General features: G+C 44.3%; 2 protein-coding genes and 1 long non-coding RNA gene across 3 annotated transcripts; 1 reads left to right on the top strand and 2 right to left on the bottom strand.

Moving 5' to 3' along the window:
• Positions 1-914: 914 nt before the first annotated feature.
• Positions 915-12,248, bottom strand: LOC133903593 (protein ENHANCED DISEASE RESISTANCE 2-like). Its single transcript, XM_062345013.1, has 21 exons — positions 11,796-12,248; positions 11,671-11,724; positions 11,279-11,344; positions 10,976-11,082; positions 7,773-7,846; positions 7,570-7,686; positions 7,446-7,486; positions 7,256-7,356; positions 7,056-7,151; positions 6,646-6,710; positions 6,472-6,543; positions 6,198-6,353; positions 3,429-3,649; positions 3,315-3,354; positions 3,073-3,227; positions 2,858-2,959; positions 2,463-2,507; positions 2,025-2,165; positions 1,760-1,855; positions 1,536-1,637; positions 915-1,434 (listed from the first exon to the last, which is right to left on the bottom strand). The coding sequence occupies exons 1-21, from the start codon at positions 12,117-12,119 to the stop codon at positions 1,327-1,329; spliced, it is 2,283 nt and encodes a 760-aa protein (XP_062200997.1). The 5' UTR covers positions 12,120-12,248; the 3' UTR covers positions 915-1,326.
• Positions 12,249-12,273: 25 nt separating this feature from the next.
• Positions 12,274-16,266, top strand: LOC133903595 (uncharacterized). The gene is made up of 3 exons (XR_009907310.1): positions 12,274-12,912; positions 13,346-13,476; positions 16,060-16,266. It is a non-coding gene; the product is annotated as an uncharacterized LOC133903595 (long non-coding RNA).
• A 150-nt stretch (positions 16,267-16,416) lies between these two features.
• On the bottom strand, positions 16,417-19,397 carry LOC133903594 (probable methyltransferase PMT21). The gene is made up of 4 exons (XM_062345014.1): positions 19,170-19,397; positions 17,421-18,985; positions 17,188-17,265; positions 16,417-17,082 (listed from the first exon to the last, which is right to left on the bottom strand). Exons 2-4 carry the CDS (start codon positions 18,911-18,913, stop codon positions 16,863-16,865), a joined length of 1,791 nt encoding a protein of 596 aa, XP_062200998.1. The 5' UTR covers positions 18,914-18,985; positions 19,170-19,397; the 3' UTR covers positions 16,417-16,862.
• Between the last annotated feature and the right edge of the window lie 6,495 nt (positions 19,398-25,892).

Genomic DNA, 25,892 nt, shown 5'->3' on the forward strand with positions numbered 1-25,892 from the left:
GAAAATATTTAAACCCTGAAACCTAAATTTATTACCTAAAACCTAATTTCTTTTTTTTATTCGATTTAGTAATTCTAAATTCTATGATAAGTTCTAACTCTATCAGAAAAGCTTAAATCCTCGAACTTTAATTTATTACCTAAAACCTAATTTCTATAGTAATACTAAATCTATTAAACCCTAACACTAACCTACAACTTACCCTTAGATCTAATGTGGCTAACCTACAAGATTACAATAACATACAAATTTAAACCGTAAAAATTTAGAAAAAAAATATATTCTTCTTATTCCTCTCTTCTCTCTATTCTATTCCTCCCTCCATGCTCTCCTCTCCCTCTCCCTCTCTCCCTCCTCTCCACCCAATGGCCGGCCCCCTCTCTTCCGACCAGCCACCCTCCTCCACCAGTTAGCACCACCGCCCAAGCCCCTTCTTCTCCCTCCTAAGCACCTCGCCACCGCCGCCGCGCCCTCCTCTCTCTTGATGCCAAGTAGAATGGTCAAGGAGAGAGAGGACCGGTGTGACTTAGATTCACACTACTATCATACTACGTAACATGTGTCACGCTATGATAGTGGAACAATTACAACGACCAATGCACAACATTATTTTTGCCACATTACCGTGACGTAAGAATAGCTATTGTCACACTTCCGTAGCATAGGAATAACACATATCCCTATATAGACTACTATCATGCTACTTTGGCACAACAATACCTATTTTCACGCCTCTGTGCCGCGATTACTTATTTTTTCATGCTACCGTGGGGCGACAGTGCATCATTTTTTCATGCTATTGTCACATTATTTTTGTAATTTTGTCAATATTCTTATTATTTCTGTAATTTTGTCAATATTCTTATTATTTCTATAAAATCTGAATAAAAAGTACTATTTAAAAAAATCCAACATTATACACAAGAAATCACGAATGGTGTACTCTCTCGAGGTTCAACACACAGCTGTCATCATATTCATCACAGTTCCTTCTAGTCCAAAACAAATTTGAATGGCCCCCTTTATTCAAGCTGAGCTGGGCCTCAGCAAACTTTCTAACTCTAGTTGTATGAAGGGATTGTACGTATAGCAGGACTCTTTTAACTCTAATTAGTCCCTTCTCTGATTCTTTTCCCCAACACAACTCACTATAATACCTACATAACTGACATCAAATTTGCAACACCTAAACACGCAATACAATACATAATTGCATGCATGCATAGAAACATCCTCACTCAGCTTCTTCACTCGGTCAAAGGCTGAGGAGATGACATGAGTGCCGGCTGTTGATTCTTCTATCTATTTATCGTACATTGTATGCTGTCAAGATTCAAACAGAGCAGCTTCTGGAACTACTGCGGATGACAATTCAACGTGCGACACACGAACTGCACCGATCAGCCGTTCTGGGAGCTCCTCATATGTATTGCCCTGCCGACAACATTCAGTTAAGAACTTCAGCCAATTATTAAATAATTTTTTTGCACAAACTAAATGATTCAAACAAGTACTTGAATAGCAAAAAGGCCCACCTGGACAAGGAAAGCCATGTCGACAACTAGTGTCGTGATCACACCACACACAAGCCCCAAAACTCCATTCGCCACAGTAGATGAACCAATGTCCACATCTATCTGCACAGGTCCATCACCATATTGCAACATAAAATATGCATCCAGTCACACAATACTCCAGGTCACATTTCTTAGCCAAAAGGGGGAAGACATAAGTTGCAGAAGATTTATCACAATCTTACTTCTAAATAATTTGCACCATGGATATAGGTAATGTCAACTGCTTTGCCTAAGAGACAAGGTGTGCTGCCAACACTTTGACGGACAATCCATGAGCCCTGAAATTCAAAATGCCTTATGTCAGACAAAAGAATTTAAATCCGCCAGCAACATATAAGGAGACTTCAAATTATCCTTTCTTTTGTCCTACCAAATAGAGCATTTACTACTTCACTTCTCACATCAACCTCACATATTTCTAATCATGACGGGTAGAGAGCACTTTACCTTAGGTACAGATGGGATAAGCTTGAACCTACTATTCCGAAATTCATCATCACCATCAACAAAACGTTGCAACAAGGAATTTGGTATCAGATTCTTCGTAACAAAGTAGAAAACCATGCTATAGTTAGTTGTGCCAGGAACCTACAATTACAAACATACTTATATCAGCAACAAACTCCCCCTCAAAAAAACCATATAGAAAGTGCAAGGACAGTATCAATATCATCCATCATTGCTGGCTTGCAAAAATAACGAACAGCGATATCACAGACATGTCTACCAAGCGCGACAACTGGAATAAGTAGCGGAAGTATAGGGTTTTCCTTTCTACAAGAGTGCACCGAACACACAAGACACGAGCTCAGCTATAGGAAAAACAAAAATATGACTTCGACTCATTTTGTTAAGTAGTGTCTATGGGAATAATTAGTTACTTACTTGTAGATTTATTGCCAATGCAAAAAGTCCCTTCTCAGCAGCAACCTAGAACAGAAGCAAAAGGTTATCAGCAACTGAATGTCTTAGTTATATACATAGAAAAGCTAAACATAAAACTGTTAAAGTAAAGAACAAAACATGGCTCTCGGTGCAACAAAATGAAAACTCCACATACAAGTATAACCCTGACACTCAGCAAGCAGAATATGATCCAAGCGTCATGTTATCTACTAATTAACACAGGCTAGCACTAACAACAGCACCAATAGTTCAGTTTTACAAACAGATGGGTCGGTTCTATGTGGTACAAAAATTAGAAGAGGACACTACTTATTTAATTTTTCTACCTTTATTACAAATTAGTTAATAATATCAGGACTCAAACATGAACTCACTTGAACCGCGCAGCCTTTTCTTCTAGAAACATGATCCATTCGTTTTGCATCTTTAAACCAGTCAACAGCAACAAGCTCCATAAGAGGCTTTCCTGCAGGAACCTATCAATAAAGAATAAAAATCGTAAACAATAGGGCCTACAAAACAGCCAAATGATTATACAGCACTAGTAGCAAGATGATGAGTGTGGTCAACTGATGGGGAAGATCAAAACCTTGCTCTTATCATATACAAAATTCTTGCTTCGCACTCTGAAATTGTTCCCATCGGATATTCTCCAACAGTCACGACTGTTATCACGGTCATCCCAACGTAAATTTCCAGAAAACCCAGAAAAATCAATCTGATATGAATTCTCTTCATCCAGCCCTAGAATTCATGAAGTTAATTAGAATATTTTAAATAGACTCTTGTTATTCTAAAGACAATCTCAAGGAAAGTGGAATTACAATATACCTGGCAGTCTAGCATCTGCAGCACTCTCACGAGTTGATGGCTGCATAGAAAACATAATCTTGTTTAAAAATGTTAGGGAAAATCCACTGGAAAAACTATAAGCAATTCGTCAACCTCTTGCTCAGATTCAGGTAATTGAAATTCTTCATCTTCATCAGACTCCTCATCGAGCATCATAGAATGTCTGCTTTGATCCATCGGAAGGCTGGTTTGCATAGTATTGTTTTGTGCTTTTCTACCTTTCTTAGAAGGAACAGATGGAGCCATGTTGACCATAACAGGAATCCTAGGAAGCACTTGACTTTCATCACTTTGTGAAAACCATTCCCTGAGCCCTGTCAGGGGTAAAAGAAGGAACAATGTACATGACAGAGCACAGATCAAGTCCAGCTACCCAGAAAAGCCAAAAAAAAAAAAAAGCCATGCTGGACATCCATAACCGTAAGTCATATGTGTAAGAGCAAATGAAAGGAGTATTAATAGCATTGCCATAGATGATAAGATACATACTGACTACATGCTGGTAGTGATATGCTAATTTTTGCAGAATTACTCATCATCCAAGTTAATGATATTGCAGATGACAGGGAATGTGCTTGAGTGGTCATCCACGGGAAAATTTATGTAACTGTCTCCAAGTGTGTCATGCATGTCAATAGCACATATAGAGATATTCTCGACTATCGGGGATAAAACAGGGATCTCAAAAGAAAAGATATACTACTAGTTAGTTTAGTAAGGCGGCAGAATTTATCTCAAGCAGTCACATGGAATTCACAATTTTTACAATGGGTCACCTCTGAGCCATTTAAAATGACCAAACACAAAAATGCATGGACACTGCCCAAGCTAGCAACTTCAGACAGTAAGTGTGCGTTCCAATTAAACCACCCACCCAAAGATTAGTTACTCACTTACTCCAAATCCTAAACCAAGAAAAAGATACAAACAAATGTTTCCTCCAGGTACTATTTACAATACAGAATATTAATAGTGCTATTTGTATTCAATAGTAACCCATAAAGGCAATATATAGAGTACATGATAAGGACTCTAGTAACCTAACATATACGTAGTGGATAAGGACTATATTCCTAACACCCCCTCAAATGCAAGGCGTATGCAATAGCTTTGTATTTGAAAGAGGTGACATTGAGTAATAAACTTAGATTAATACATCTAAAAACCTGTCTCATCAAAGCCGTCATAGAGTGTAGTAGTAGAGTCGTAACGATGACAACAAAAGAATGCTCTTGGTCAAGAATCGTAACAAAAGCGACGATGAGTAACAAGACAACAGACGCAAGTTATCACTGAAGCTACGGAAAGACCAAGACGACAAAAAAATGCCCTAGATCAAGAATTGCAAACACAGCAATGACAAGTAGCGAGACAACCAATGAAGTTGTTGCTAAAGCTACGGAAAGTTCCAGATGGCTAAGTTGGATATATAACGACATGAAAAGAAATCGACTAATGGACGAAGGAATATGTAGACACGCACGGCATAAACGAACTCAAAGAGGGATTGAAGCTTGGATGGAGACGCAACGAAAAACAACGACGAAAACTTGACGCAAATGAAGCTCGTAGCAGATAGCACCAAAGCACACCCTAGCAGGCCACCACACCTAAGACGCAACAGACCATCATCAAATCTCCAAAAGTAGCAGCCCACAGCCCAGACGTAGAAGAGCAGAACAAGCTATGCCACCAGAAACAAGAGACCAAATGACGGAGACAAGCATCAGGTGTGTATGTGAGCAGGAGCGTGCAACAGAGAAAAACTAGCAAGCAGCCTACTAGACATCGACCCATGAGCCTACCATCCCACAAGAGAAGCAAAGCCACACACACAACCGGACCATAAAAGAGCAGCAGAACAATACCGGCCCATAAGATAACAGAAAACAGCCCATGAAAAATACAGTCCATGTGAACTCGGGCCCAACAGAATTGGTCCAGGAGGGGGGCAAGCGGCTGTTGGTGGCTTGGCGTCGGGCCAAGGAGGCTTGCGGGCGGCTGACAGCTACGGGAGGCAGCAGGCAGCGCGGCCCAAGCGAACGCATGCGCACCAGGTGCTCGGGACTCGACAGGCGGGGACCAGGAGGCCGGTGTGGTCGGGTGGCAAGATGCACCGGCGCCTGCACGGCCGACTCCGTGGGGAAGATCCGGTCGAGAACAGTGGTTAGAGGCGAGCACAAGAGCACGGGCGGCGACCGGTTTAGCGGCAGATGGCAGGGCTGCCATGCGCGTCTGCAGTGGCACTCAATGCCCTCAGCGTGACGGCTGCCTCGCCGAACAGGAGGTGGATCGGCCAGGCGAAGCCCGAGCATGGAGCAGATCGGTCGGGCGGGACTCGGTCGACGATGGGCTGGAGGGCGAAGGCCGATGACCGAGCAAGCACGGCGCCCCTTGCGACGCGGCCTACACAGGAGGCCGGCGCGGGAGGCACGGGAGCGGCAGATTGGCGAGGGGCAACGCTAGATCGGGTCAGGAAAAGCCCGTGGTGGGAGTGACCGGCAGAGAAGAGTCGGCGGAGGGAGGGAAACCGACGGTGGAGAAAGTCGACGAGAGAAAGGAGATGAACTACTATAGCAGGCGAACGGTATCATATCGAGATGGACTTGAGGCGAGCGTGGAAGTTGCAACACGCAACCCTAGCCCTAATTTTAGCTCTGTATACCATGTTAGGAATAGCAACTCGTATTCAATAGTAGCCCATAGAGGTAATATATAGAGTACATGAAGGGTATAGGATAAGAACTCATGAAGGGTATAGGATAAGAACTCTAGTAACTTAACATATACGTTCTGCATAAGGACTATATTCCTAACACAACTTTGTTCAAAAGTTGAAACTTATTCCACAAGAAGTTGTACCGGCAACACTGTTCAGCATATGAAGGAGGCAATGCTGCTGAAATGAAGGTACATAACCAACTCCCCAACCCTTCAAATCTATTTGCATAAGATGCTGCACTTGTGTTCGGATTCTTCCATTACAAGATTTCAGTGGAGAAATATTGAAGCCACCGCCTACAATCAATGCAAAATAGAAAAAAGAAAAGGTTAGGAAAATGAATCCCTGGTCACTATACATTAACACAAATGCAAATGATGTGCTGTGGTGAATGCATCAGAGCAATTTTCTTACTCTCAATATGTGCCCTCACAAATCCTGGTTGTGGATCACAGTTTGGGTGCTCTCTGGATTGAAACAGCACAACTGCAAATAACAATTGCAAAATATAATCATCAATGGGAGTCATGAAAACAAATTACTACACATTCATGTACACATGTCTGTTGCATGCGCAAGGGTACCAACCATAACTTCCATCGTCATTACGCCGCCAATATCGTACATAACAAAGGTCGCGAGGCCAAACAAACCTGGTAAAATATTCATCAAATCCATTTCAGACTCCAGAAATTAAACAATTGACTCTGAAATTCACCAAGATGTGACATATTTTAATGGTGAATATAAGAGTAAATCTAAAGGTTAAAGGCCCAATAACAGACGATGTAAATTAGGATTTAATCCATGTTCCCCGAAATTATATTTCAACAAATTCAAGTGATTAAAAAAATTATCAGGTGCACAATAAAAGTATCTTTCATGAATATAACATAATGACATGTTTGTTTGCACACCAAGGAAAAAGATGTCTCGTTGCTACTTGTGGAGAACAACAGGAAAAGAGAGGATTATTTGCAGCAAAAAGCAAAACATACATTGGGAACCAATCCAGTTGTAGCCTATGGTATAGTATTGCAGTGTGGCCATCTACCTCATCAACTAGACTACCATACTGAAAGCTGCAGTCCCACCTTACAGAACAAAAAAGAAAAACAGTATGAATAATTTTAAAAAGAAAAACATAGTGCACAATTATGGAATTAATTTGTCAAAAGTCAAAAGAAAGAGAATATACTCAAAACGTGTGGTATCCATGCTCATGACAAGCTGAAATATAGCCTCGCAGGAGGCCTCGACCACACCAACCGCCTTCATTGCTCTACTACAGCTTCTTGCCTATGAAAAGTACACAAGTGTCAACAAGCAAGAGAATGTGGCTAGATATTCAAACCACTTGTACATACCTAAAACCATCATCAACTTACAAGGTAATCAACATCTTGGAGCTCCTCAAAAATGCGGAGACCTAAAGAAATTAACTCCCCATCAGAAGAGCAGCCCAGTTACACAGGAGAAAAACATAGTAAGGGGCAAAACACAAGTTCTTGCCATTCTGGCATCTGACAAGGCGCCAATGTCTTCTAGAAAAAACTTGGTCAGGGCTTCCCTGATTAGATATTCCCATATCATTTTCACGGGTCCAATCATACAATGATTCTGGAGGACCTACAAACGGCAGCAATAGAACAATTCTTTATTAAGCACCGAGAAAAATCATGTATGGAGGGGAACAAACAAGCCATGTTACAGACCATTCCCAAATGTTGTTCTCCTCAACAGTGATCGTTGATTGTCCTCCTCCTCCTCTTCTTCTTCCTGACTGTATCTGCCAGGAGAGAATAAGGGCAAACATCATTTTTGTTAGGAATATAGAATCATTTATGTATTCATTAGCAGAGTCCTTTTCCTAAACGTACTCTTATACTCTATATATTGCCCTCGTGGGGCTATTACTCAATACAAGTGTTATTCATAACATGGTATCAGAGTCAGGTGGGGTTAGGGTTTTCTCTCCATGTGCGTTGCACTTGCGCACAGCCCACCACCATCATCGCCGCAGGTGTCATGCTTTTCATTTTGAGCACGCCGCTGGTTTTCCTTCTATGTTGTTGTGGTGCTTCGTCTTGCACCCAACTCTTCGTTCGCTGCAATTTGGATCAAGCTCGCTGGCCGCCGAGGGACCTCCATCCGCCACCGATTCCAATCGGGATCTGGTCGGTGTCCACATGGGATCCCTTCATCTTCAAGCCACAGCAAAACTTAGCCGAGTGGCGCTCCTCTCCGCCGCCGCCTTGATTTGCTCGACCACCGTCCGCACGCCACGGATCCGTCGTCGTTCTGCTGTTGCTATATTCGCCATTGTCTGTCGTCGCCATCCGCCGCCTGTCACGTCACACCGTTCCTCGCCTTCGCGGATCAGAGGTCTTGAGCATCTACCAAATCAAAATCGATGCAATCCGCCATCCACTGTCCGCCAAGAGCAGCTGTCCACCACTGCAACTCTCACCCTCGGCCTAGATTCGCCACCGATTCCAATCGGGATCAGGATCGGGTCTCTCGCACCGGCTCCGATTGGATCCGCCTCCGATTCGCCCGTCGGCTCTGCTGGTTTGTTGGGGTCTGTTGCTCTTGGTGGGCTGGTCAGTTCTGTTTGTGCGTGAGTAAAAATATGCCATAGCGGTCTGATCATGTCATTGTTCCTTGCTACCAAGTGCTTTTCAATGGCACGAACTATCCAGATTGGGTATTTTGCATGTGCATTCACATGCGTGGGTTGCAGCTTTGGGATTTTCTTACTGGAGAGCTGCCTTGTCCTCCTGTTCCCGCCGCATATGCGACCTCTGCTCAGGCTACTGAGGAAGCAAAACAGAAATTGATTCTTGATCATGAAGCTACCATGAAATCCTAGCCTAGTTCGTCGCTTACAAAACTTGGCGGGATGAGGATGCTTGTGCATGCTCCATTCTTGTTGCCAGTACGCAGGAGCGCTTTGCCGGTGATGTTGTTGGTATGGACATTGCTCAACAGATGTGGGAAGCTCTTCGCCGACACTATGAGCCTATTAGACAGTCTACTTTTCTCGTTGATATATGCCAGGAGTAGGCATTGCAACAGGGCGACTCTACAATTGATGAGTTCTTTGATCAGATGTCTATTGTGTGGCGTCAACTTAACACTCTTGGACCAAAGCTATCTCCTAGCACGTGTCTGTCTTGTCATGGTCAAAAGACTCATCTAGAGTTCTGTCGTACCTACGACTTCTTGACACGTCTGTGGTCCAAGTTTGAGCCTCTTCGTGCTCAGTTGCTCGCTCATGATCCCCTTGTGTCTCAAATTGATGCTCTTGCTGCTATTCATACTGAGGAGACTCGTCTTCGTGCCGGTGGTCTTCTACAACTATCTTCATCTATGTCTTCAGTTATGGTTGCTCGTTTTATTGCTCCTCCACCAGTGGAACTTCTCCAGTGGTGCCTTCTTCTGGGAGTGGCGGGGGCAGTGCTTGTATTCATTGCACCTACTGCGACAAGGATGACCATGAGGCCAATTGTTTCCAAAAGAAGAAAGATAATCGTCGTACAGGGCATCCTCCTAAGAACGTTGGTGTCTCTTCAGGCACTAGAGGTTCTCAGAAGGGTCTTACTGGTTCTGACACATGAGATTCGCACGCTGCTTCATCGCCTTCTTGTCTCCGCACCTGTTGGTGCTGCTTCTGTCAATACGACTTTTACACCGTCAACCTTTGCTAGTTCTGTGGCTCAAACTTCTGCCTCGATGGGTTCTGCTGGTTTGGCTACTCTGTCACCTTCCGCTTCTACATCTTGTTGGTATTAGCCCTCGTCGGCATAATTCACAGCGTCTCTGGGAGTTTGACTGGCTCCATTCTTCTTCTGCTACTCTTGCTAATCTTGTTGCTTCCACCTTCATTACTAGTATCTCTATTTTTCTTTAGAGCCTTTCCTTTCGTTGTGTCCACATCCCAGTCTCTTTTTGAGTTCGTCTATGTCGTGCAAGTCCACATATTCCTTCATCAGCCAGCTAATTTCTTTTGTGGTTAGCCAAATTTTGTCTTTGTTTAGCTAATATTTTCCCGTCGTTATTAATGCAACAATGCCATCTAGGTCCACATATTCCTTCATCGTTTGTTGTCTTGCTACTCGTCATTGCTTTGTTTGCAATTCTTGATCTAGGGCATCCTTCTATCGTCTTGGTCTTTCCGTAGCTTTAGTGTCATTGCTCTATTTGCAATTATTGATTTAGGGCATCATTTTGTCGTCTTGGTCTTTATGTAGCTTTAGTGACAATATTGTTTGTCGTCTTTCTACTCGTAGTCGCTTTGTTGCGATTATTGACCAAGGACATTCTTTTGTTGTCAACACCACAACTCTACTCATGTGATTCGTTTTACACTTCTTCAGCTTGATTCAACTAGTTACCAAGGCTCCACTCTACGACGGTTTTGAAGAGACAAATCTTGGATGTATTAGTTTTTATATTGTGTCTAAGTTTAGTACTTAGTGTCCACTTTTTCGATGCAACGCTATTGCATACACCTTGCATTTGTGAGGGTGTTAGGAATATAGAATCATTTACGTATTTAGGAATATAGAATCCTTTATGTATTCATTAGTAGAGTCTTTTTCCTATATGCACTCTTGTACAGTTGTACTCTATATATTGCCCCTATAGGGCTATTATTCAATACAAGTGCTATTCATAATGATTTTAATAACAGATAATAATTCTGCCACATTATCATGGAATATATGGGAACAAAGCTGCACTCAAGCTCTAGAGGAGTATGAGGTGTGTTGAGTGTACAAAAACTTGAAAAGTTCAAACGATTTCAACAACACAGCTAAGAAGAGTTTAAGTATTCAACTCTAGAAGAAATCAAATAACACAAGTACAAATGGAAGGCATAACTGGCAAAAGAGCCATGGTAGCTGCCACTTACTGGCTTTCATGATCAGAGGAAGATGATTTCCTTCCGTTTTCTAAGAAAGCCTTTTGCTGCAATGAGGCAAAGGCTCTATTACCATCAGCCGGCACTACTCCTTGTTGCTGCATCGTTTGAAAAATGAATTAGGTACATTTTGGGGGGGCAGTGCGCTACTGAATAGATTGGTGCCAGGTTAAGGGGAAAAGAAATAACAAAAATTCCCTCTGTCCTAGTTTCATAATCAATTCAATTTCAAGCAGTAGTCTGTAACATGCTTGACAGATAGGTGATGAGATTTAGGGTTTCCGCATGCCGAACCTGATCAATGGCCATCTCAATTTTCTCCTTCCAAATTAGAGTCTCCTGTATGTTGAATGCCGCCATCTGGTGCATGTCACAGAAAGGCAATTGAGCTATACGATTGAACGCTGGGTTATTTAAGTGAAGGCAGAATGTAGGATGCAAAGGCAACAAGCCTCCATAACATTTAGGCACAAAAGAGATGCCATTGCACGAACTAGGTGATGACAGGAAGCGATTTACAGTGTACAATTGACTGTACTAAACATGCAGAAGAAAGCTAGTAGTCTGATTGTCGGTTTGCCTCGAGAATTCAGGAGATTTTGCCTAGTATGCTACTCCACAATAAAGGAAGTTCCTCCAATCCATATGAATTGTGAATCCTGCCAATTTTGTTAAAAGAAATGTACCGTGATGCGGTGGTGCTTCTCCCTTTTGTTGTAGACGCATAAGACGTAAAGCATCTGCAGCAGGAGAGGGAATGGAATCATCGTAGGAAGACACCAAGAAGAAGAGCTATAAAAGAGTGATATACATGTCCGTGGTGCATCCTAAGTCCCCTGTCCTCGACCCTGCAGTTGCCGTCGATGTGGAGGGACTTGATGGCGAGCTTTCCGCCGCCGCCAACCTTGTCCTTGTGCTGCGGCTTGCGCTTGTAGTAGGACAGCAGCCGTGGCTCCAGCACGAAGTAACGCGTGTGGATGAAGGACCGCCCGATCTTGCGCCGCCCGTAACGGACCATCCACCCCTCGTACACCACCGCAGAAGAAGACGACGACGATGACGACATCCTCCTCCTCAGATCCCTCCCCTTCTCTTCTCGCTCAATCACAGTTAGTATCACAGCGCAGCGCAGCATCAAGAGGCGATCCGCCTACCGCTGCTGCTGCTGCTGCGAGAGAGAGAGAGAGAGTAGTGCACTCCTTCCTAGTCGCCTCCACCCTCGGCCTCGGCCTCCCGCCTCGGCGAGATCGATGGATGGATGCAGCTCGCGGACGCAGGGTGCGAGCCAGCGTTGCTGCTAGAGGTCGGGCTGGGCCGGCGGCCTGCTCCGGTAAAAGCCACGATGGCCCAGATCTGCCTGATTCATTCATTCTGTTAGCCAGCCAGATGGCGAACCCAGCGCATTTGTCGAATATCGGTCAAAATTTGAAGAATTCGGTGAGAATACGGCCGAAATTCGGGGAAAAATTGATTTTTTTTAATTTGAATTCAAATTCGACCGATATGCGTCGGTTTTCGGATCGATATTTGCGCTTTTTGTTCGCATTTGTAAACCCTGGATGGGCAACAAGTTCTGCAATTCCTCACCATTGATGATTTTTAGAAAGGTCTGAGGGGGGTGATCGACAAATAGTGGATTTTGACCTTTCCCCTTTCTCCAGAGGAGTTTGAATTTGCCCCAGCCCCGACGTGGGAAGCTGTTCATCCATGGAGGGAGGACTGCTTGCTCGTTCCTACAATCGGCGCCAGTAGCCACTCCTCCGGCAATCGCTTCTCGTCACCTCAACTCCCGGTCCTAGTTTGGCTTGTTCCTTCCGTCGGCGAATGCTGACTGCATCACTGCTTCTCAGGGAAGTAGGCACGCAACAAATTCACCTTTGTCGGGGTGATATAGCCAGGCAGAATTTGCAATTTAGGGATCTTCGTAGGTAATTCCCCTCCCCGTACTCCTTGACTCTTCTTTAGCACGCCCACAAGGTGTTTGATGAAATGCCTATGTAAGTAGTAGTAGTCTCTATGGTCTTTCCCCTAGTGTTTGTCACTGCGATTCCTTCCAATATATGCTGGAACCTCTGATGTTAATCCTGATGGCACTTTAAAGGGATTTCCCCCCTTTGAGATCTCTTATTTGGTAGACATGTTGTAAATTTCATATGAATGCTTCACTTGCTTGCAGTCTAGATAAAGAACTCTATTCCAGCAGCCTACTAATTCATACTTTCAGTGTTTCCTTGTATGATAATAAAGGCACCTACATTGATGCCTGTTCAATTGTCAGTAACAATCAATATGAAATGCTGCAAGATGCCCATTGTTCTACAAGAAAAGATTTGAGAACTAAATGATGTTTCATCTATTCAGATATAGAACCTGAAGCAGGTCGCACTCTCCAACTGTTCCTAGCAGATCTTCACCGTGCACACCGCTGTTGTGCACTTCATGCCTACCATCTTCTGAGATGGGAATACTATCATTTGCCACTGCACTAACTAGTAAGTTCATCATTTCCTTGAACCTGCAACTGGATTTTTATCTCTTAGGTCTCTTCACTTTGTTACCCAGCTATCCTTGCATTTGTGTAAGGTTTTTTAGGACAGATGAACACATAAGGTTTATCTCGATGTTTCTGAACTTGGTCAAGGTAGACTGAAAGTCCTTAGTACACTTACTATATAGAAAGGGTACAATAGTTACCATGACATATATATGTGCAATTAGAAAAGGTTGTTGTATTTTCTTGAAAATTTTAATATTCCTTTCGTGGGCTCATTGTGCTTTGACCGGCGGGCTTTCCTCTTCCATTTGGGCCGAGCTCTGAGTATGGCCTGCTAAAGGGAGCTGGCTAGGGCTTCTAGCACATTCGGCATCCCTGGAAGATGAGGGTGGCGCGAGGGAGAGAGCTGGCGGCTGCTCGGTAGGGGCGGCGGAAGGCGCAACTGCCTCCGATTCCTTCGGGAACGAGGGCTGGAGGGCACCATGGCTGTCGCTGCTTTAAAGGGGCGCCGAACTCCTCTGCGTAGATGAGTTTTTCCCCTCCATACTCCTGTTCTTTCTCACTGGTTCACCTCTTTAGTCCTGGGAATCATCTCCCGAGCACAATCCGAGTGAAGCTTGGATTGAGTGTTGATGATAGTGATACAGGAAGGAATTGGTGAGTGAGTTCCTTGTTTTGGTGCTCTCTGGTGCTGCGATTGTCAAGGCTCGCCCGCACGCGCCGTCCGCGGTGCGGTGAGGATTTGTACCTCCGTCTTCCACTTCGGCGTCTACGTCGGCGAATTGGATTTCTGGGGCAGCGGCTTCCTCGCCGTGCTTATCCTCTGTGACTGATTCGATTGCATCATTCTCCCTGTGAGTTTTCCTCTCAGATCTGAACTGTTGGATGCCTATATATACCATGCTCTGTGATGATTTAGTTAGATGAGATTAAATTAGGATGTTGAGTACAATAGATGTATTCTTGAAGGTCTGCTTAAATCATATGCAGTGACCTGTTTTTGAGTTTGGTTGTCAAGATCACTATCTGTCTATAGATCTTGATTTGTTCAATTGTTGTCACTGTCTTGATAGATACACTTGGGCAGGAACATCCTAGTATGTTCTGTTCTGTGATATGAGCTTTGATGACCTTGCTTTAGATCACAGCATATCATGGATTCATCTCTGTCCTTGTATGTTCCATGCGCCTCTGGCTTATGCTGTTGAGAAACCTTTTGGTTAATATACTGTTCTGTCATCAGGTTATTCTGGTACTGTTCTTTTGCCCAAGTGTATGCAATTTTCAGAGCTTAGTAGATCAAGAATACTATCTAGGTGTGATCTCATGTTCTAATTTAATCGATGAAATGCTGTCTAGATCAATTATGGTACAAATCCTTAAAGATTTGAGGCCACCTGATAATTATAATCTGAGAGCCATTGCAATAATGCATCCAGTTCAGTTCAGATTCAGATACATTTTTATTAGGTTCTGTTATTTCAGTATGACAGAACTTATTGCTATATTCTTGTATTTGTTCAGAGGTTCCTTCTGCCCATTTTATTTGTTATCTGGGATATATATATATATATATATATATATATGCTCATTATATCGCAAATATTACAACAAAGGTCTCATGCTAGCAGTGGAAACCTAGATTGCTTATATTGTGTTCTTAATCCATCATCTATCCTTATTGACCTTTGTGTGTCGCAAACATTAGTTGATCGTTGTATACTTCGATTGAAACTTAGTTTCAGATAGCTTAACATGCAGCATACAATTTCTCTAGCATGTTTCTTTTTCAAAATAATATGCCTCCAACTTGCATGAAAAGAGGATGGAATTTAGAGAAGCATACGTGCTAAGTTGATGTATCATGGTTGTTTGTACCAATTGTCAAGATTTGGTTTTCCACACATTTTTTTGTTAGTTTCATGGCAATCAGATTACCATTGGGTCTCAGCTTCCTGGGTAGGCTACTTGAACACTGAACTATTCAATCCACTCCATATTCCACAACTATGAAGAGACGGCTCCCTCACCAACCCTTTCCTAGGTCCTAGTTGGTGCCTCTTGCAGTCACTTTTTGAGTTTGTACCATGCACAGAGCAGCAGAAGCACGTGGAGGTTTCATGGTGGACACGAACAAGGGTGAACCTCAGAACAAGAGGTCCATAGTCGATAGTTCTCTGCAATCACTAGATGTGCAGCCACTGATGATGTTTGGTAGCACTGCTAGATTTAAAGGAACAGATAGATCAATAGTTGAAACATTACAAATTTGAACCTGTGGTTTTTTTCTTTCTTTCTATTCTGAAGGCATTGGTCTTTTCAAAAGAACACACTAATGTATCGCATAACGAATTCAAAGAGTTTTCAAGTTCATACATGAAAATTTTCATTCGCTGATTTGGTTTGTTGTGATTTATTTTTCAATGCCCTCCATATAGGGATATGGTTGTTCTAAGATGTCATACTAGCGACAGAAATAAAGATGACTTATGCTGTCACAATCGTGTCAAAAGCAGTTAAAACGAGTGAGGATGATGATGGTGCTGCTGTGCTTGACAACTTCAGTGCTCTTCCTTCTTAGGTCAGTCACCACTCCACACCCAGTCGATTAGCAGCATCTTCTCCTATCCTCACTGCAGCAAGCAAGACACAATCATACAGCGGGAAATACTCATGGTAAGCAAGACACAATGAGATACATGGTAAGCAAAAATCTTGCCAAATTGTAAACCAACTAATACTCATTGTCTTTCCCGTAAGCTCTAACATCATCCTTTGTTCCTTTGCCCAGGATCAGCTGGCTACATTGCATGCTTAATTCTTTTTTTTTTCATTTTTTGTGGAAACACGTGCTCAGCTATAATTCATTGTAACATCAAGCTGACAGCAACACTGAACCGACTATGTCTCTTTCGAGGAAATAATCACACAATTGACATCAGTCATATCTTACTCCATTAATGCTTAAATAAATATATGGCCCTCTTATTACAGTCACAGCACCAAGTTATACTATGTAGTACAAATGAGCACAGGTAGTATATATGGAGTAACTTACAGTTGCCTCTTGGTATTACGAAACTTTAGGTCTCTTAACTGTTCATACAAAAAGAATTAACTGTGCGATTAATGACAAAGAGTACTAACTATTGGATCCTATACGGTGCTTTACTCATTTTATTTATTTTGATAATTATGAACCTTGTTGTATCAGAGTGCTCATCTCTCATGTCTGCTGGAAGGTGAAGCGCCTTTGCCTTGTTGGCTGAGATCATGACCATATTTTGAGCTTGTTTCCTTTGGATGCCCTTGAGCATCTTACATATCATCTATCCAGGTTGAGTCTGTCTGTATTTTTAGTTATCCTGGATATATGATTCTTTCTCACTGCTGGCTGTTCTTTCCTGACCAAAGCTTTTTCTGGCAGATTAGGATCTTCTCCTTGTCAGCCTTGTTGTCGGTGTTATGCTTCTCGCAGCTCCATCTCATTCCTTTGGCAACGGTTGCTATAGAATCCAGAAAGTAGGTGCTCTCCCGGATTATGGCATAACCAGTGGGACGAAGGATACGGTCCATCTCAAGAAGCACGAACTTCATCTCACATCTGCAATGATCGATGTAATCAAGTAAGGTTTAATTTGCACATACCTGTTTAATCAAAGCTAGTTATTTATAGTAGTTTAGACTTAATTGGGTTGCAGTTGCTTACCTGTGAGACTCTGCAGTAAACAAGCCATCAAGATGCAACAGGTCGTAGGTGCGTGGGTATGTCGAGAATGCCTCGCACCTATAGGAATATAATAATATGATAGGAGTATAATATAGTATAAGGCAACATATATAGGGCCAAGATGCAGAGCATTCTTTCTTCAATTTCTTGCAACAAATTAGTTAAAAAGGAAGGGGGGGGGGGGGGCTTGGAGGGATAATTATATTGATTACCAGTCGTGGTTGGTGCCGATGAGCCCTCTGTCGTAGACGACGCCGAGGGAGTTGGGTCCGTAGGAGGAGACGACGTTCATGACCCAGACGGGGTCCTTGATCAGGCTGGCTGCGAATCCTCCATAGACTGTGTTCATGTCCATGACATTCCTGACCTTGTCGGATCCTAGCGCGGGAAGCAACGCCTTGTAGTGCCTGGTCCTGAGCTTCCACTCGGCGTCGTCTTGCTTGAAGGCGCCGGCGCTGCTGCCGGGTACGACGTTGATGCGCTCCGGAGCGACGCTGAGCCTCTGGGGCCACTTGGGGGTGGCGTTGAGGTCCAGCTTCTTGTACCTCGCGCTGGGAGCGGTGAGGCAGGAGCGCATGGGCACGTACCAGGCGGCGTCCGGGTCGACGCTGTCGTCGCACTTGGCGGGCGAGGAGACTGGGGTGAGCTTGTCGTAGCAGGCAGTGGCGTCGGGGGACTTGCGCCACACGGCGATGTCGCCCTTCATGGTGTAGAGCTTGAAGCACATGCTGGCGAGCATCTCCTTGAGCCTGTCCAGGTGGGCCTTCTGCGCCTGGACGGTGGTGTTCCAGCCGTGCCACCGGTTCTCGTAGTTGATGGGCGGGCCGGAGAGCACCCAGAAGCCTCCCGGGCGGAGGACGCGGTGGATCTCGAGGAGGTAGAGGCCGCCGAACTCGGTCCAGGGGATGAGGCAGCGCGAGCAGTGCGCCATGTCGAAGGCGGCGGACGGGAAGGGCAGGCGCTGCGTGGAGATGATGCCGAGGATGGCCGGGATGCCGCGCTCGAGCGCGAACTGCACCTGGGCCTCGTGGTTGTCCCTGGGCGCGAGGGAGACGGTGAGGATGCCGCGTCCCAGCAGGTCGCCGCCCCAGCTGGCGACGCCGCAGCCGGTGTCGAGGGCGGTGCGGACGGTGCCGTCGCGCATGCCGGGGACGAGGTCCTGCATGAGGTCGACGTAGGCGGCGACGCCGTTGGGGAACATGGTGCCGCCGCCGGGGAAGCGGAAGCGGTCGCCGTCCTTGGCGAGCCAGTGCTGGTTGGACTTCTGGCTGTTGATCCAGTCGTAGGGCACATTCCTGTACCAGCACTGGTCCTTGCTCTTGGGCCACCTGATGGGCAGCTTGTAGCCCTCGGGCGGTGGCACCAGGCACTGGTGGCGCTCGGGCGCCGGCGGGCAGTGGCGCTCCATGAAGCTGAGGCGGTAGTTGCCGTACTTCCTCCAGCGCCTGGGATCGGTGCAGGGAGTGTAGTCCTGCAAGTCAGCGGGGCACTCGGGGAACACGACGATGGATATCCCCGCTGCTTCTTGCTGGCGGGTGGTGCCCAGGGTAAGAGGCGGCGCCGGCTGGAGGAGGCTGCGGCCGGTGCTGTAGATGCCGCCGAGGTAGAAGGAGAAGACGCAGAGCACGATGAGCAGGAGCGCCAGCGGGACTGCTCTGGAGCCGCCGGCCGCCCTCTCGGGCTTTGCTTCCTTGGTGTACTTCATGGCAGGCGCGTTCCCTCCTCCCCTTCCCTTAGCTCCTTGGTGTAAACCTTACCTTACCTTACCTTACCTTACCTTGCAGAGGAGAGGAGACGAGAGGAGATAAATATAATAATAATAATGGGCCTCGCGCGCGCGCGATATCCGGGGCAGGCGAGGCGATGCGATGCGTTACGTTACGATCGACATCCAAAACCCGAACAAGAAACAAAACAAAACATGCATATATCCTACTCCACTTATATTAATATATATATACCTAGGAACTGATGGATCGAGCTGAAGAGGAGGAGGAGGAGGAGGAAGGGACGACAGATCGATCTATCCGTCCGGCACCACCGACGGAGCAGAATCTACTAATGAATGAATCAGAATCTAAAGAAGAAGAAGATGATGATGATGGAAGAGGCAGGCTTTGAGACGGACGGGACGGGACGGGAGGCTCATGTTTTTATTTGTGGTTTCGGGAGTGGACAAGTAACAAACCAAACCAAATCCAACAACAACTTACTACTCCATGCATGGATCGCCAAGTCAATGGTTACTAGAGTACGTACGTAGTTGGTTAGGCGCACGCCCACTCCATGGAAAAGGAAAAAAAATCGCTGCGCATTTCAAAATAAAGGAAATAATGTAGAGTGATCAGTCTAATCCAATAGTGGAGGACCCACCCACCCATGAAAACCGGCCGGAGTAGACCGCCACCAAACTTTCCTGGACCAGATCGATCACGGGCATTCATTACTTACTGAATTTCACTCAAATGCATGCATGCATGCTCCTCCTTTCCTTTTTTTTTTCCTTTCGCAAATGCATATTTTTTTCTTTACGTAGGAGGAATTTGGTGCTAGCACACTCATTTCAGTGCCATATACATGGGCTTTGCTGTCTTTTGTTCCGTTTCGTTGGCCCGACCCATTTAGCTTTGTACGTAATACCCCGTATGTCTTTTGCTGACATTATTAATTAAGCATCACAATACATTTTTTTTACTTATTTATTGTGTTGGATATTGCGCCCAGCTTATGTCTATAGGAAGACACTACTACCTTCCTAATTTCTGTCATCTCATCATAAATCTTTTAAATATATATATGCGTTCACTCATATGTATGCAATTAAACGAAGATATTGTGATCCATAAATACAATAATTTGGTCATGTGGCATAGATCTATGATGCATGTCCTGTTATGTGTTATCGATGGGCCTGGCCTGATGAATCAATGAATGAATTGTTTAATGTCCTTGCATGTGTGGTTACAACAAAGACATGGCACATGACCTGCTAAGCTAGTCGGTCCCAGCATTCCATGTGGAGATCGGTCGACGCCCGGAAAGCTGCTGACCTTTGTTTGTTCGGATCGGTCGACGATCTGTCGGTGGCATCGGCTTGCTATGTATTGCTGTCGCCGTGGCTGCTAGTGCCTTGTCCGTCCCGGCCCGGCTCCATCGGATCTACTCTAGCAGTCTAGTATGGGATGGACTCCGTCCGCCGCGCGCAACCGTTGGCCAGCAGCCCGGCCCATATAGCGCACGCCACGCCAAAACGTGCTCATTGGCCCGCCATGCATCCATACACGGGATTTTTTATTTCTATACTTTTTAATTCCGGCTTTTGCAGATATATGCACCCGTTTTTACAATTTGCTCATCTATACCCATGTCGCCCTTTGGATGGATGATAGGTCCAAAGGGCGATTGGAGGAGTCCAGGCTCTCAAATTAGGTGGCTCAACCACGGTAGAATACACGTTGGATGCCACCAACATGTCGCCCTTCGGATGGATGATAATTATCGCGGTGCCGCGCGGGGCTTTCCATCGAGCATTGTGCTCATTTGTTCCCACTAGTGACTAAGAAAGAGAGAGAGGAGAGGACAAGGGGAGGGGAGGGAGAGGAAAGCGGTAAAGTCCTGTCGAAATTTATTGGAGGTAAATAACCTAATTTTAGTTTTTTTTTAAACCAGTTAGATTACCCATCAGATCTAGTTTCGGACATATGTTAGACATCAGATCTAAGATTTAATGATATTAGAGCAATGTTAGCGGATCTATTTTAGAGATAGTTGTATTGTTATTAGATCTAGGTTTTTAGAGCAGTACAGAGTGACAGTTAGACTTTGGTTTTTTTAGAAACACAAAGTAACATTAGATGCATGTTTTATTATATTATGTTATTGTAGGTCTAGCACATATAGTTGATGTAAACCGAAATAATATTATAGTTTTTTATTGATCGTGGGCACGTATGTTGGATAGATGGTATTTCAAGGTCGTGGGCACTTGTGTTAACCTACATAATGTTTGTTTGCAGAGGGACCTTGTGGCGAAGATGCAGGTGGAGGTCGCTATTGGTTGTCAGCGAATAGACCATGGGATAAAGGTCCATGTCTATGAGATGTGTGGGTCGTTTTATAGGATCTACGAGAAGGAGAGCAAGATCGTGAAGATGTTCACTTGTAGGTTTAATACGGACGTTGCACCTCGACCCCTCACTACTCGACCGGCTAAGACCTTCTCGACGCCTCTTGTTCGGTCTCCTCGCCCCTCCTCGACGTTGACGGCCACATCTCCAAGTTCTCACCCCTTAGCGATGTTCATGACTTGGTCTCCCTGCCCCCAGTCCAACGTATGTTTAGCACTACGGCAACAGTTCTTTCAGTCTGTCTTACACATATGTCGATGAGTCCTCATCTCGCGTTCCTCCTGGATACCCATGTACCTATGTCAAGAATATATTATGTACTCTATAAAGTTCATAGTCGCAATTGATGCTAACATGTTTTGCTCCCCAAACCGCATGTAGTGCTCGATGATTTTGAGGACATACGCGTGTCGATGGAGTACCTGGTTTGCTTCATCAGAGAGGGTTCCACGTACGAGGGGGTGACTTTGCATTGACACCTTCCTCGGCTCGGGTGCTACGTAGGAAGAGATCGGGTCCTCCCAGTTAGGCGACGCACCTCCCGTACTGACGCAGCAGACGCAGGAGGAGTACGCGACCCCTGCTCCTAGCGACTGGCCTTCATAGATAGTTGTCCTGCTGGATCCACTCACGTACTCAATGGACTGTGTGAGAGCATGGGGGCACAGGGTGTCGAGACCTTATGAGCATAGGGGAGTCGTCCCGAAACGGGGACAGATTTAGGGAGTACTTTAGGGACTACATTGCATGTATAAGATATTGTACGCATCTTATTCTATTATGTTAGTATTGTATATTCGATTCATTTTTCAGCTTTAGTCATGTCAATATCATGATAGAGGACTTCGAGCAATCGTCCCGTTCAAATAGAAAAATAGACAATGAAGGGAGATAAATAGCTTTCTCGATTTTCTATTTACTTAAGGAGATCTTACCATTCAATTATAATTTAACTACTTCAGTACAATTGCTTCATTGCCTTTTATGTTACTTTGTTTATTTATTAGTGTCAAAAATTATGATGTTACATCTTACGAGGGCACCATAGATTTTCGAAGGAACCACCCTCTCGAAGTGCCACACTGGCATAAGCGTCCGTTGTACTTGTGTGGTACCGAACCTGGATATTGATCTACTTTGATGTGGAGACCTTTGGTAGGAGGTTCTTTGTGTGTCTCAGAATTAACCCTGATTTTATGGTATATTCTTCTTTCTCACCTTCTCGTACCTGCCAATTCCATACTTTGAACTACACTCATAACACCACGTTTATCAACCACAACATTGTTGCTTCAAGTAATGGATCAATGTGGTGAGGCCGCCGTTCAATGGTGGATGGATCAGAGAGGCCAAAACCAAACGGTTGTATGAGATTAGGATGGAGGAAGCACGACAAGGGCAGGAGGCACATCGGGAGCGACAATAGGAACATCAGTGGTAGTGAGAACAGGAACGCAAGCGGCAAACTAAGGAGCTTCAAAGGTGGGAGGAGGAATGGTGCCTTTGAGAGGACATTTAAACGAGGCAGAAGGCCAAACTTCAGAGGCGTGAGGAACGACTTCAGAGGTGTCGAGCTCTCATGCGTTGCCAAAAAGAAATGTAGCACGAAACAGCATGCGAGAGAAGGGGAAAATATCCTTGCTCCACGCAGTAGTATCCATGTTTCGTCCCCGTGATTATAATATTTAAAACTATGTACAATAAACTTTGTATTAATCATAGATGTTTACGTTACGAATAAAAATACCGGCTTCTTCTCTTCTCTTCATATAACTTAAATTTCTCGACGTAATTCAATTACGCGAAAAATATGCAATATTGTTTATGAAAATATGCAATCTTCGTATTTCATAAATGTGGGTGACAAGTACATGTCTCCCGTCAATGGGTGACAAGTATATGTCATCCATTAAACGAGCCATAGGTCCTGAGCCATGTCTATGCTAGCGGTCCAGGTAGACCTGTCAACGGGCGATAGGTGGATGGACAACTGAAAGTGCATCTAGGCCCCCTAAGTGGGTTTTGACTTATTGATGACAAAACGATTAAAGAACTAACATGCTTTTTGAGTTATGAACAGGTTTAAGCATTAGTTGTGAAGATAAATGACGGTTGACGCCCGCCGAAACAAAAGGAGAATCAATGAAGAGTACTAAATAGGGTTTACATTCTTTTATTTTTTGAAATTGAGTCTAGGATAGATGCTCTATTTAGAAGGTTGGATTTGATTGCTTGGTTAGTGTCTCAATGCTCAAGAGATCCTTTAGAACCACTTAGTTGAGAGACACATTCACTCACGGACACAGAATTCATTCTGAAAATCTTCACTGAGTCCGGAGTCTCCGGTGTTCACCGGATACTCCGGTACTCAGTGTTCAGCCGAAGTCTCCGAGGTAGACTCCGGCAGAGAGTCTCGGTTACGGTTTATTCTTTTTGGAAAAAGGCCGGAGTCTCCGGTACTTTAAGGAGTAACAGACCGGAGTCTCCGAGGGAGACTCCGCCAGAGAGTCTCGGTTAAGTGTTTATTTTAATTAAAAGGGGACCGGAGTCTCCGGTGTTCACCGGATACTCCGGTAAATGTTTTAGAGTTAACCGGAGTCTCCGAGGAAGACTCCGGCAGAGACTCTCGGTTAGCGTTTAATCTTTTTGATAAAAGAAAAGAGAGACCAGAGTCTCCGGTGTACACCGGATACTCCGGTACCTGGAGAGGCCGGAGGGTCTGGCTGGTCTCTGGACTTAACGTTTTTGGAAGGACTGTCAGGACCGGAGACTCCGGTAATTCAACAGAACTGTAACGGCTAGTTTTGACACGTTCGGTGACCGTTCTGACGCCGTTTTTGGATTTAGAACCGGACACTTCGGTGTACACCGGATACTCCGGTAAGCTCTGACAAAAACAGTAACGGCTAGTTTGTGAAAGAGTGCTATAAATGCCCCCTCACCCCATGGCATTTAGAGCTTGCTGTGGCTGGTAAACCTTAGACCTCTTGAGCACTTTAAGAGCATTCAAAGACCCTTCAACCACCTCTAGTACAAAGTTTGTAAAAATTTGAGAGTTTGTGTTTGGAGAGGGTTCAAGCCACTTGAGCATTGAGTTCTTTATCGAGCATCTACTGCAATCATCTCTCTTGAAGCTTTGGGCTTTTAGAAGGAAATGAGTCGCCCGAAGAGCACCCAAAACTTGTGGTGTGCCTCGGGAAGTTTGTAAACATCTTCGAATTGAGTAAGAATTTCTAACTTGATCTTGGTGGTCGCTAGAAGAGGATAGGGTTGGAAAAGATCAGGCTCTTTGTGAACTCCTCAACGGAGACGTAGGCACTTCTTTGTGAGGTGGCCGAACTCCGGGATAAATTCACGTGTTCTTATTCATGTAATTTACTTTATCGTGTGAATTTTGTGACTTGTCATATAAATTGCTCTAGTGACAATCTTGCTAGTGTTAAGTGTTATTTTAGCTCTGTGATATCTAGTAGACCTAGTGTAAACCTTAGACTCTAGCTGTTATCTTTAATTCACATTTATTCTGAAATTCCCATTTAGGCCGGAGAGTCTGGACTAGACCGGATACTCTAGACCATACCGGAGTATCCGGCCTTTACCAGAATATCCGGCAGTTTTAATCCGCTGTTTTTAGTTTTAATTTTCAGAAAAGCCTATTCACCCCCCTCTAGGCACTTTCAAACATAAGTTTAGATTTGTAATTCTTCAAAATAGGTGCATGAATTTGTAAAATCCGTAATTAAAAATATAGAAATAAAAAATTCTCCATACATGTCGGTAGGGGTGAAAGTGCGAAGCAAATAGTTTATAATCTTATTCGTGCAGATAAGAATGCGGGTTTGATAAGCCTTTTTAGCTATCCGTGTAGATGTGGATGCAGATACATATAGTTTCATATGGATATGATATTACAAAAATTTAATGGATACAGAATATCTGATTTTTAGACTGGATTACCCGAGGCCTTATATTCGGATTATCCATATTTTACTAGGCCCATTGCCTCCGATCCAGACCAATACTAGGCGCATTGGGATGAAGAAATGGAGCTATTGTCTATTGAAGAGGATTGAGGAGAAGCTTGCTATTTCGGCTAGTGTCTTTGGAACATGGGACTATGCATGTTTTGTTCTGAAATGTTTTATACTATGTTGTTATTTTGGCTAGTGTGTTATGTGTATGGACTATGAAATAGAGTATAAATTATATTTGTCTATGTAATATAATATTTTGATTTATGCTACTAGCTATTGCTTGCTATATTATGCTCATTTGATAAATTTTGCAGTGTTTCTATATACTAGTGTGCATGCCTCTTACTCGTGTGAAAGGAATAGAAATAGCTCTCAATTTTTTTTCCTCATAACCAAACCGGTCCAACTCCGGTTTGGGTCCGACATCGCACCGTTTCCAACTCCGTCCGACTTTAAATCCGTATCCATACAATATTCGCTCTGACTTTGAATCTGACAAAAATACAAATACATATATGATAAAAGCATTATCCATCTGAATTCCATCTATTTTCATTTTTACATGTTGGACTCGTTCTGTTGG

Source organism: Phragmites australis, chromosome 21 (assembly GCF_958298935.1).
Source record: "Phragmites australis chromosome 21, lpPhrAust1.1, whole genome shotgun sequence".
In the NCBI taxonomy this organism is placed as follows: Eukaryota; Viridiplantae; Streptophyta; class Magnoliopsida; order Poales; family Poaceae; genus Phragmites; species Phragmites australis.